The sequence below is a fragment of the Durio zibethinus genome, chromosome 12 (assembly GCF_047325235.1).
Source record: "Durio zibethinus cultivar Kanyao isolate XHJ-2024 chromosome 12, ASM4732523v1, whole genome shotgun sequence".
In the NCBI taxonomy this organism is placed as follows: domain Eukaryota; kingdom Viridiplantae; phylum Streptophyta; class Magnoliopsida; order Malvales; family Malvaceae; genus Durio; species Durio zibethinus.
The window spans coordinates 20,553,941-20,566,268 of NC_143173.1; the positions used below are offsets into that span (position 1 = coordinate 20,553,941).

The 12,328-nt window shown below is 32.1% G+C and overlaps 1 protein-coding gene across 3 annotated transcripts; it reads right to left on the reverse strand.

The window, feature by feature from the left end:
• Nucleotides 1-1,886: 1,886 nt before the first annotated feature.
• Nucleotides 1,887-9,117, reverse strand: LOC111297043 (putative disease resistance RPP13-like protein 1). 3 transcript variants are annotated; one of them, XM_089741148.1, is made up of 9 exons: nucleotides 4,775-9,117; nucleotides 4,176-4,301; nucleotides 3,966-4,086; nucleotides 3,774-3,895; nucleotides 3,581-3,630; nucleotides 3,423-3,489; nucleotides 2,886-3,062; nucleotides 2,703-2,794; nucleotides 1,887-2,608 (listed from the first exon to the last, which is right to left on the reverse strand). In XM_089741148.1, the coding sequence occupies exon 1, from the start codon at nucleotides 9,013-9,015 to the stop codon at nucleotides 4,819-4,821; it is 4,197 nt and encodes a 1,398-aa protein (XP_089597274.1). In that variant the 5' UTR covers nucleotides 9,016-9,117; the 3' UTR covers nucleotides 1,887-2,608; nucleotides 2,703-2,794; nucleotides 2,886-3,062; nucleotides 3,423-3,489; nucleotides 3,581-3,630; nucleotides 3,774-3,895; nucleotides 3,966-4,086; nucleotides 4,176-4,301; nucleotides 4,775-4,818. The 3 variants fall into 3 exon arrangements, with proteins under 3 accessions (XP_089597274.1, XP_089597273.1, XP_089597275.1); XM_089741147.1 differs by having other exon boundaries at nucleotides 3,962-4,086; XM_089741149.1 differs by having other exon boundaries at nucleotides 2,886-3,056; nucleotides 3,962-4,050; nucleotides 4,148-4,312.
• Nucleotides 9,118-12,328: the final 3,211 nt, after the last annotated feature.

A 12,328-nucleotide genomic window follows, 5' to 3' on the forward strand; every position in this document is an offset into this window, starting at 1 on the left:
TCAATATTATAAAAAAAAAATCCAACACCATCACAAACTTATTTTTAAAACTAAAAGATAAAAATAAAAGAAATAAAAGAATAATAAAAGAATAAAATGAATTTACTTATACATGAGTATGATGTGGTTATTATTCTTTCTAACTTTTATCCATTTCTATTAAAACTCATAAGTCATAATCGTTACATAAAAAAAAATCATATTCTTCAATTTCTAATTCTAATAATAACAAATAAAATAACATTGGTTAGAGAGTAATGCTATCACTTTACAAGTTCTTTGTTTTTATTTTGAGATCTTGATTTCAACAAGTAAAAATTTATTAAGTTTATCCATACACATATATACATATATATATATGTATATATGTAAAGTTATGATTAAATTTGACAAGAAAAGATAAATTATGATTTAATATATTTAAATTCAAAATTTAAGTAAATTTTTTTAATTTATGATAGAGTTTGATTTGAATTTAAATAGTTACCAAAAAATATTAAATTATATAATTTATTAAATAAGATTATTAGACAACAAATAAAAGTTTATTAAGCCTATATATATTTGGAATAATGATTAAATTAAAAAAGAAATGTAATTTATAATTTAATATATTTGAATTTAAAATTTATATAAAATTTTTAATATTTTATAGATTTTGATTTGAATTTAAATAATTATCTAAACATATTAAATTTACATAATTATCCAAGCATATTAAATTTAAATAATTTATTAAATAGAGTTAATTGATAAATAATATAATATAAATATTATCCTATATGTTATAAAAAGAGATTATCCACGTAGCATCCATGTTAGCATATTTTATAATGTATTTTTGTTTCCTGTAATATAATATATATATATATATATATGTATAGCCACTAAAATAAGACTTCCCTAGTGTAACACTATATACTTAATTATAGATATATTAAGGAAAAAATTTGTATGAAAATTTGAAACAACCATTTCTATTCTCAAATAAATAACCATACAAATGGCTAAGCAACTAATATAATTGTAACAAATGTTTTATGGGATTAAACCCTTCTTTCACTAGGATTTTTATTGGGAGGGTTACAGGAAAAGAGATTAGGCCTTTTTGTTCTAGCTTTCCTTTTGTTGATGCAAGGATTTTTTCAATTGCACCTGTTACCCGATGTTGTTCGCTTAAAACTTGGTAACTTGTTGTCGTTATTTCGTCTTTAGAGGAAAGGTATTTTAATAAGGAAATATTAGGACTTACTTGTAAGCCAAGGTCTAATTTTTTGCTATCAAAGTGATCATGTATAGTTAATATGGTAAAGAATCCCGCGAGACGATCTTGTGAACTTTTAGGTTAAAATATAACCAAATTAAAATGTTGGTAATTTAGCATAATTATAATAGTATTTTCTGCTTGTACTTGAAATTTCATTAAAAATTAAATTATACAAGACATGATTCTTAATGTGTAATACTTCAATTATTAAGAGAATTTGTTATGATATATATATATATATATATAAAGATTTAAACTCATATTTATAAAATATTTTTTGTGAAACAAAACCATAAATTTTTTTGTGGTTTTCACTTAACATTCAATTAACAAAGCTAATATGTTTGTGATTTTGAAAAATTTTACCAAAGACACAAGCGATAAAGTTTGAAATTGAGTTTGAATGTTGTAAGAATTGGAATGAATACAAGTGAAACAGATAATTTATTAAAGTTTTTCTACTTGATTATCAAATTGAGGCATTAACTAGGAGATAATGGATAGTTCCTTTTAAAAATTTGATTATGCCTCATACATAATGGAAAGTTCATCGTTCACAGCTAGGCAACGCTACTAACCAAAATAATGGGGACTGGCAACACAGCAGGAAGTGGAAAGACAAGTAATTAATCATTTATATATCAAAGGAATAAACAGAAATGATAATCAGCTCATAAAAAGCAGGACACTAAATTTTACACAAAAAACCCCTTGGTGAGGGGAAAAAACCACGGGACCAAGCCCACTTATCTTTCACTACTCAAAATAATGGATTATAACACGAGTCTTCTCTAGTTTAACCACAGGATGTTACAAGAAGATATCAACAAAAAGGTAAATTTCTTCGATAACAAGAGCAATCTCACCAAAAGTGGACTGTTTGTGGAGACACCACAACATATCTGGTTGTTTTGATTGAAGGTGGTCTCTTTCTCTTCCTTTTCTTTTAATTTGTGCATCCACTTACAAACACCAAATTTTCCTTTTGGTGGGAAACAATTTCTCAAGCTATATAGCTGTGCAGCCATCATCAAGTATTCAGAACTGGACTTTCTTGAATCAGCATCACCAGCCATGTTTTCCAAGTTGCTCTCTAGTCTCTAATATCACTCGTTTTGGAAGAAAGGATTAAGAGATCCAACAATGCCAATCATGCAATTTAGAATCATGGTTGAACCCAAAAGCTTATTCTTTTTCTTCCACGTGGGATTCGAGTACACTGCTATGAATCTTAACCATGAAACCAGTTGGGAAGAATCCTTTTTAGAAGAGGAAATGCAGCCTAGACAACTTCCCATCACTGAATCTTGAGAGCATTATAACGACTGAGTTTCACTCATCCTGTCATAATAGGTCAAACGCATTCTGTTAACTGTGTGGGAGTAACTATCAAAAACTGAACATATTAAATTCTCTAAAAATCTTTGATGCTTACATGGCATAAGGAGTTAGGCAACAACAGGGACAAAAGACTGCCATACTGCTTTTGGTCCATATCCAATTAATGATGGCAGAAACACATACCTCCTGAAGAGCCAAAATAGTTGTTGATACGAAATGAGCACTGATTATGCATATAAATAACAGAAACAAACCAGAAAACTCTAAATGTTCTCACCTGCAATAGTTTGAAGGACATGTATAGTCAAGTGAAAGCAATGACCATTTTACAAAGAAGAAAAGGGATGGATTTCAAGCCTGCTCATGCTCTAAAGCCAAGAAGCTTATGTCTTCATGTCCACTAGGATCGATGCTTGGTGTAATATTCTTGTATTAAGCTTCACTGCATCTGGTTCTTGCAAAGCAAAAGTAAAATTGGAGATTGGTGAGAAAAGAACTGATGTAAACAAAAGCTGCAATGTTATAAATTAGTATTGTAAAAAAAATCTATTCAATTCCATAATCTGAAAATTAGATGTAGAAGTCAATTATAAAAAATAAGCAGCATTGGCAACCAAAGAGAATGATTAATAATGAAATACAACTAGCTTTGTAAAAACAAAATATGTTTATTTCTTTCTTTTCACTTTCACCTCAGTTAGTATACAGTTGACTTAAAATCAGGCAGGTACCATAGTAGCAAAAGTCCAAAGGTCCAGCAATCTTTAAATTCCTTAAATTCAAAGGCAAAAGAAAATAATTAAAACTGAAATACCTGACTTGTTACACACAATAGCATGCTATCAATCGCCAGCTCCATTACGGAGAAATTCTGCAATTGCCTGTTTTAGTACAATGAATACATGATACTTATTATGGTGATCTTCATTTTAATTGAAATTTCAACGAAACAAGATGTCAGTGTCTAGATACCTGGCTTCCAATTGAAAATTCATGCTTCTTTTTGTAGTTAACAAATGAATCTGTCATCAATATTCACACAACGGGACCGAGCTATCAGATTCTTGATCAATTGATCGCAGGGGACAGTCATCAATATTTAGCAACAAATTGAAGAAACCTTAACTTTCAAAAAGAGATGAACAAAAGGTGGGCAGCATTCTACCTATTTCGTGAAGAAAAGATGACATCCAAACATGCAACATCACTATTTGAAAGTCATCGATGGAAGGTGGCTGAGCAGAGTCATTGCTCAAAGGGCTCATAGAGGGTGCAGAATTCCACTTCCTGGAGAAAGGTTGAATCTTAGAACTGATTAATTATAATAATGAGAAGATGTTTTAGGAGGCATACCTACAATGAACAAGAGGATGGAAGGAGGAAACGTAAAGTGCCTAGTAGGCTCTCTTTATTCAGTTCCTCTTCTATCACGTTTGCATCATCTGACCAGCAATTAAGAAACATTCAACCATATTTATCTACAAAATGAAGAGGCTAGTCGTCAAAAGAGATGCAAAAGATTAATGTTTGAGAATTCACCATTTTTTCGACAGACAGATTCTGAAACCTTTTAGACAGAAATCCCTTTTCTTGCATCAATGCTATATATATCTTCCTCTTGTAGAAACAAGACAAGGCCACATCCAAACATCCATCAGCTCAAAATGGGAAATTCTCTTCTAAGATTGGACATCTGGACAAAAGCTAGAAATTTACAGCTCATTTAGTACCATTCAAAATTGGATGAAAGAAAACCAAACAAATGATCACTTCAAAAAAAATAGAAAACAACATGAAACCAAAGAAATAAAGTACTTGAGTTGATATTAAAATCAGTACTTAAAATAGTAAAAATAGTAATTAATTGAGTAGATATTAAAATCAATACTTAATAACGAAATATTTTCTTAAAATCAGAACTTAAAATAGTAATTAATTCCAGATTAAAATACATGAGTCATACATGATCTAATTCTTCTGCTTTATAAGGAAATGGCTTTATCATTTCGATTTATTAGTAAAAAGGTAAAACTAAAAATATTTAAAAATTAAATGCAAGTTAATTCGATGCTCGTTTAAGTCATAGTTGTTTTACTTGTGTGGATATATTTGTACATTTAAAAAAAAATCAGAAGAAAAGGTACTATTAGTTTCAAATTAAAATACCTGTGGGTGGTACATTGCTCTTGATCATTCTCGTAGATGAATTCTTAACGAAGGTAAACACATGGTATGTGAGCGATGTTGGACCAATATTTTCCTTTATCCATTTCGCACCTTTTCCTCAACAATGGACAACCAATAATTCTTAGATGCAAAAGTGAGGGATACACTTCCTTTTTGGGAAGGGACTTGAGCTTCGGGCAATTGTTTATCCACAAAAATTGAAGAGAGAAAAGATACTGAAAGCCTGTGGAGGATAGCTTCCTTAGATTTTTGAAGTCTGAGATGGAAATAAGGTTGAGAGAAGAGGGCAGCTTGATCTCCTCTTGTGGAAATGACATCTCATCTACACAATTACTACCATCGATATAGAGTTTTGTAAGAGAGGTGAGTCGATGCAATCCCCACTCCATTACTGCCTTAATAATATTGGGTCCAGAGATGTGAAGCATTGTTAGGTTGGTAGGCAAACCCCTTCCTGGAAATGTCACCGCATCACAATTACCATCATGAATTTGGAGATGTTTAAGAGAGTTAACTCTATGCAATCCCCACTCCATTACTACCTTACAAATATTGGGTCCAAAGACGTGAAGCATTGTTAGGTTGGTAGGTAAACCCCCTTCTGGGATGGATGTCACCCTTGGACAACTCAATATGGTCAAGTCTTGAAGAGAGTTAAGGTTGGGCAGAGCTTCAAGTTTTTCACACCCAGCAATATACAGAGATTTAAGCTTGTCCATTCCTTGGGGTAAGTACAGAATATTTTTACAATACCTGATTTCAATAGATTCAAGACAAGTATAATCCCCAATTTCCTGTGCTACAAATTCTAGCTCTGGACAGTTCCAGATCACCAACCTTTTAAGCCCAACGGGTAACTTACTGCTTGATGATAATGATTTGAGAGCTTCACAATAACTAATTTGAAGAAATTCAAGGAGAGAATTGCAGCTGAAATTGATATTCTCCCCATCTTCCAATAAGCACTTTAAATTCTCACATTCCCTAATCACCAAACTTTTAAGAGTTAAGGGAAAGTTATCCGCCAAAAGTGAAACCAATTTTGGGCACTTTGCAATTTCTAGCTCTCTAAGACATGTAACGCTTTTCGATAACTTTTGGAACTCTTCACAATATTTTATTCCCAAATGTTCAACGTTGCAGGGAATGTCTAATTGCAAAATCTTTGCTTTATCCTCCTCCGTTGCGCCTATAGAAACGACGTGCGGACAATTTTCAAGCTCTAAATTACGAAGAGATTTCAAAGGCACCAACCAACCCCACTCTGTTTGCCATAAAGAAACCAATTCCTCACAACCTTTAACATTGAGATCTTCTACTTTCATCTTCTCTAACGTCGACACCCTTTCGCTGGTTACACATGCAAACTTTGAAATGTTAGAAAAGGTGATTTTTTTTACCGACCAAAGATCCATAGAACTCCCAAGCACTACTTTTTCACACCGATCGATTTTTAATTCACATAGCTTTGGAAGATTTGAAATTGAAACTACCAATTTTTGGCAATTACCAATCTCAAGTTTTTCCAAAGAAGGAAGGCACTCCGGTAATGGCCCTATCAATTTGGGACAACGCACAATAAGGAGATCTCGGAGGCAACGGAATTTTCTTCCTTGTTCATCAACTTCACATGGCTTCCACGTTTTCCATTCCGGCATATCTCGAAAATGCAATTTCTCTAACGATGGAAACGCATTTGTCCAATTCTCTCCATAGAACTCATTGCCAACACTAGTTACGCTCTTCATTCCCCCGATATAAAGATCCTTTAAAAGAGGTAGTTTTCCAAGTGCAGGTAATAATGTGCAATTTGGACAATTTACAAACTTCAATGACTGCAAATTTTTAAATGAAGGATCTTCTGTCCAAATTGGGAATGCTATTCCAGCATAATACCTGATGGCAAGCGCTTTAAGCACTTCATTTGGTCGAAGCAAGTTCAACACCTCTGTCTGGACTTCTTTCTTTCTTAAATTTTCACTGAAGTCTTTACACCACTCCAGCTCTAAATCATCGAGGTCAGACTTACTTGATATCTTAGCTTCCCCTGCATACTGAGCTTCATTCACATTCTGTAACTCTGAAATAGAAAGCCGACCTTTGAGATTTGATAAATTCTGCAACTCTCTTATATTCAATGCATCGCCTTCGCCCACAATAAAATTAGACAATGCACAGAGATTTGTTAATTTACCAATTCCACTTGGCATTTCCTTCATTGAATCTGCACCGGCAATATCTAGATGGCAAAGGTTGGCTAACATTCCTATTTTTGTAGGTAACTTCTCAATCCACAGGCAACGCCTTAATAAAAGAGTCTCTAAATTATAAAGGGCGCATATTGAATCAGGGAGACCTTTCATGTAATTATGAGAGAAATCTAGATAGCGCAAATGTCTCAAATTTCCAATGGAATCTGGTATTTTAGTGATGCGGTACCTTTTCAAAGAGAGCACCCTCAAGCATTTCAATCTCGGCAGTAAATCATTAAGAACGTTATTGCTTAAGAAGCACTCATACGTCCCCGGCATCTTAAAGGGTAAGAACGTCCGTAGTGACTTCGCTTCTAAAAGGGACTCAAACTTTTTGATGTTGTCATAGTGGCCTAGCATGTAAGAGGAGTGGCAAGCGCGACTTGGGTGCTTCATTTCGTCATTTCTCTCTATTTTAAAATATTTTTCTCCTCCAACGAACTGAGCTAGATCATTAATCAGGTCATGCATTACAAATAGAGACTCATCCATGCTAGATACTTGAAAGAATGATCTTGATACCAGTTCTTCAAAACACTGGCTGCCCAAATCTTCAATTTGCCCTTTAGTTTCTGGTCCATTGAGAAAACCTTCAGCCATCCATAATCGAACTATTTCTTCCTCACCAAATTCATAATCTTTAGGGACCAGAGAGCAATAAGCAAAACATTGCTTTAATTGTGAAGGAAGATAATAGTAACTCAACCATAGAGCAGGAATAATGTCACTTCCATGTTGAGGCAGATTCCAAATATCACTCTCTAATATAACTTTCCATGCATCACGATTAACCTTTGTGCGCAATAGTCCTCCAATGGTTTTTGTTGCCAAAGGCAAACCATCACACTTCTTCAAGATCTCCAAGCCGATCTCTTTTAAGTCTGGATGCCCTGTAAAATCCTCTCTTTCTAATGCGTCATGAGCAAGCATTCGGAGAGAATCTTCTTCTGATAAGCATTGCAATGAGTAGTTTGCGGCAGTTGTCATAATTGACGAAACTTTGGAACTACGTGTTGTGACAATTATTTTGCTTCCTGGTTCCCCTGCATCAAAAGGAGATCGAAGCGCCAACCAGTCGTTGTAGTTGTCGTTCCAAACGTCATCCAAAACAAGAAAGAATTTCTTTTTCGATAGCTTCTCCTTTAATTTGACTTGAAGCAAATTCAAATCATTGATATCACTTGGCTCGGAGGTGATTGACAGGAGAATTGTCTTTGTTATCCTGATGATATCAAATTCATCAGAAACACAAACCCATGCTCTAAGATCAAAATGCTCTTTTATGCTGCCATCATTGTAAACAAGTTGAGCAAGGGTTGTTTTTCCAATCCCTCCCATGCCAACGATGGGAATCACAGAATAAACTCCAGCATCACTGCCATCGTTCCTCAACAGCAAATCAAGTATTGCCCTCTTGTCTTTGTCTCTGCCGAGTACATTAGCTTCGTTCACCAAAGAAGTACTTGGCAGCCTTCTTGGGATTGTCATGGGCCTTCCAACATGATAAGTGATTTCCCTTAGCTCCAAGTTACTCTTTCTAGTGGCTAAACCTTCCAATCTTCCAGTAATCTCTTTAATCTTGGACATCATCTTATGATTAAACTTGATTGAACTTAGATGTAAACCAGTGAAGTAAGCAGGGTTAAATTTTTTAGGCTTACTCGTAGTGGCTTGATGTTGTTTGACCAACTTACGCCCCAAAGCTTGAGTCGCAAACTCGTCCAAGATATCATCCACGTCGTAAGCCAAGTCTTGGAGGTCAGCCAACCAAATCTTCACAGCCTGGCTCTGCAGTTGCTTCCCCTCTGCATCAGCAAGCGCCGCATGGATGTTCCTCAGCATAGTTTCCCAGTTCATAATCTCCTTTCGAACCCGCTCCTCAGTGACAAACTGGAACTCGGAAGAGGAAAACTTGCGAAACAACGCCTCAAAGAACGCAGATAAAGCGGCCTCTCCAATGAAAGACATGATGAAATAAATAAATTTGAGGAAGGAATTATAAGAAGAATGGAAGTAGGTAGAAAAATCAAGAAGTAGGAATTTGAAATAGAGGAAAAGAAGTGCAGTCTGTTGTGCAGAAGCTAATGAGTTTTAAGTAATGTTCGTGAAAGTCTTTGTTTTTTGGGTCTATTTTGTGCATGTCCATGTTGCGTGTGTTCATATTGGATTCTCATTCACAGCTGTTTCATTTTGGTTTGGAACTTTTGTTGGAAAAAGTCGTTTGACAAGACAAATCACAAATGAATGCAATACAGTTAGTTTCACACGGTTTCATGGGTGTCCTACCGCTGCTCGAGATTGTAAAATTCTAAAAAGTAGGATTTGAATTTGAGTTCAGCATTATTTCTACGTAGGAATATTTTATATTTTTTTATTTTATATTTAACATTAATAAAATATAAAAATTTGATAAAAGTTTATTTATAATTTCAAATTTTTTATCTGAGTTTCATTTTGATTTTTAAATTTTAAATTGTCTCATGGTGGTACTAAATTTTTTAAAATAATATTAATATGATTCTTGATCAAATTTTGCAAAAAAAAGTTTACAACTTAAAATAATAAATTAAAAATTAGTATTCTTTGTTATCTTTTTAAAATATAATTGCTAAAAATAAATAATTATTTTAGAATGAAAACAAAATTTGATTTTAAAAATTTAACTTAAAAATAAGGTAAAAATAATAATTTATTTTTATAATAATTAAAAAAATTTATATCTCTTTAATTAATATATTTTGAGATAATAGCAAAAAGCAATAAAAATTTTATAATTATAATAAAACATAAAGTATTATTTTACCCATAATTTTAAATTAAAATTTAAAAATCAAAACCAAAATATACTTTCGTTTCTTTGAAAAAAAAATTCTAAGAGAAGACACAAAACTTTCATATCGGATGGGTCAATTATTTTTTAGTCTACTTTTGCTAAGGTCCGCACGGTTTTCCTTACCTACTTTCTATCCTCTGCAGGAGTGGTGGGGACAGCCAATACTTGCTCCCAAATATCTACAGCTTTTTACATTTGACGTGAATTGCCTTATTAGTCTTCTAATAGGTTGTGATTTTTCACTAACCATTTTTTTAATGCAGAATTTGTTCCAACATAACAAAAATTATACAATAGAAGGTATGACCGTAACATATTGTTCGAATATGCCATGGGAATTTACTCCTTATTACACAACAGTTAAATTCAAAAATTAATTGATAAAAAATTATTGCTAAGTTATGCACATTATTTTCTTCCGATGTAGCAATTGTTGTTCTTATATAGGTGGTTATTCTCATTGTAGTTGACAATTGCAGAGAAATTCTGCTCTGAAACAAATCCTACCCTTGAAATATCATGAATGGAATACAAGATCAACTATCCATTTTGCAATATTTGTCACAAAAGTCAATTGTGCTTTATATTAAAATTCGTCACCAAATTGAAAGGGTAACAATAAAAGCACCAAAAAGATAAATGTCATAGCTTTAATTGATCAATACAAAAAAATTAAACATAAACATCACTAAGATTACACATTATAAATTAAATTACAATAATTAATATATTAATAACTCCAGGACTATAAGAGTGAGTCATGCCCAGAAAGGAAAAAACATAATCATGATCTATGGTAGAAATAACAGGAAAAAATAAGATTGAACAAGAACACATCTTTATGAATTAAGCTTTGAATATTTAAAATTATTTTATGTATAAAATAATAGATGAGACAATATAAAATCAATATATATTTTATTTGGTGCTCACTTTAGGAAGATAAAGATCATACACAACATAGTTTATTCTCGTAATATATGATGATTCAACCCTATTTAAAGGAGGTTTATTTTTGATGTTTGGACTATGCAAATTACAGGAAGATGACTCATCCTATTATCAATAAGTCTCTTTATTTACATAGGATAGGGTCATCTCTTTTTTTTTAATCATTCTTTTTAACGGGAGTAATAATTCAAATTTCATAAGAAATTTGTTTAGAATTGAATATAAATTGCTTGATAAACAAGAATACTTATAAAAGAAGAATTTTAAGAGAAAAGAGATTTTTATAAGTTTGTATATTTATAAATAGATAAAATCTTTATAAGGTTAGATATGAAAAAAAATATATAAGAGAGTTATAGAGTTTTAAAGATAAACACTTCATAGGACTATTGGAGATTTAAATCTTATGGGTGTGTATGCTTAAATATTTATGAGTGAACTAGAGGAGATTAAGAAGATCTACATCGATATGGTGTATGGGTGTATATGGGTATATATTTTAGCTTAAGAACAATCCATAAGATTAAAGAAAATTGAGAGGGTCTATGGGTATTAATTATTAAATGATTGATTAAGATTGTATACAACTAATAGATCTTTTTTCTCATCCATAGATATATGTCAATTGGATCGAACCATATTAAATTATTATCTCTTGTTTAGTTGATTGATTGTTTGATTTTACTTCTGTTGATATAATTGTTTAATTTGATTGGATTGAATCTTTTGACCTAACAAATGGTATTATAACTATCATGATCCCTACACTTTCATCCTCTTAAAGTGAACATCAAACACAAAATAAGGAATTTTTATCCTATTCTAATTTCTAACCATCATCAATGCACCCTTAGAGCATTATCTTTTGCTATACCCCAAGTTTGCACTAACCAAGGACAAAGAACAATAAAATAATAGATAGCATATGGATCTAGCAAAAAGATTGAACAATATTCTCCAATAAAAAATGAGCAAGTTACTATTGGAATGATATGTTGTAATTATCTTAATTAGTGGATTAATAAATTTATTATATATCTAATTATATTAATTAATATCAATTACTAAGTAATTGTTATGATTTTATATTAAAATATATCTAAATTAGTAGTATTATTATCATTAAATGTGATATCAATTTAATTTTGCATTTGATTTTATGATAGGATGGGTCAATTTTAACTAACATGTTAAAATGGTCCATCATTTTACTTATATAAATGAGATCGATCCATTAGGCTTCATAACTTCAGTTTATGAAGACAGAGAGCAATTCTTTCTCTTCTCACATTCAGGCCTTTATTTGGAGCCTAGAAAGTGTTGTTAGAGAGCTCGTGACGATTGCAACACTTCTGTGGACCTCAATTAAGTGAGATTGAGCTCTTGTCTATATCTAGATCAATTTTGTTTTAGTTATAAATTATGTTAGTAACTCGGTGAGGTTTGGTCATATATAACAATTAGCATTGTTGCAATGTGTCGGTTCGTAAATCTTAT

Excerpts from the sequence above, each read along its gene's own strand:
- LOC111297043 (XM_089741148.1), bottom strand. The coding sequence starts at position 9,015 with ATGTCTTTCATTGGAGAGGCCGCTTTATCTGCGTTCTTTGAGGCGTTG.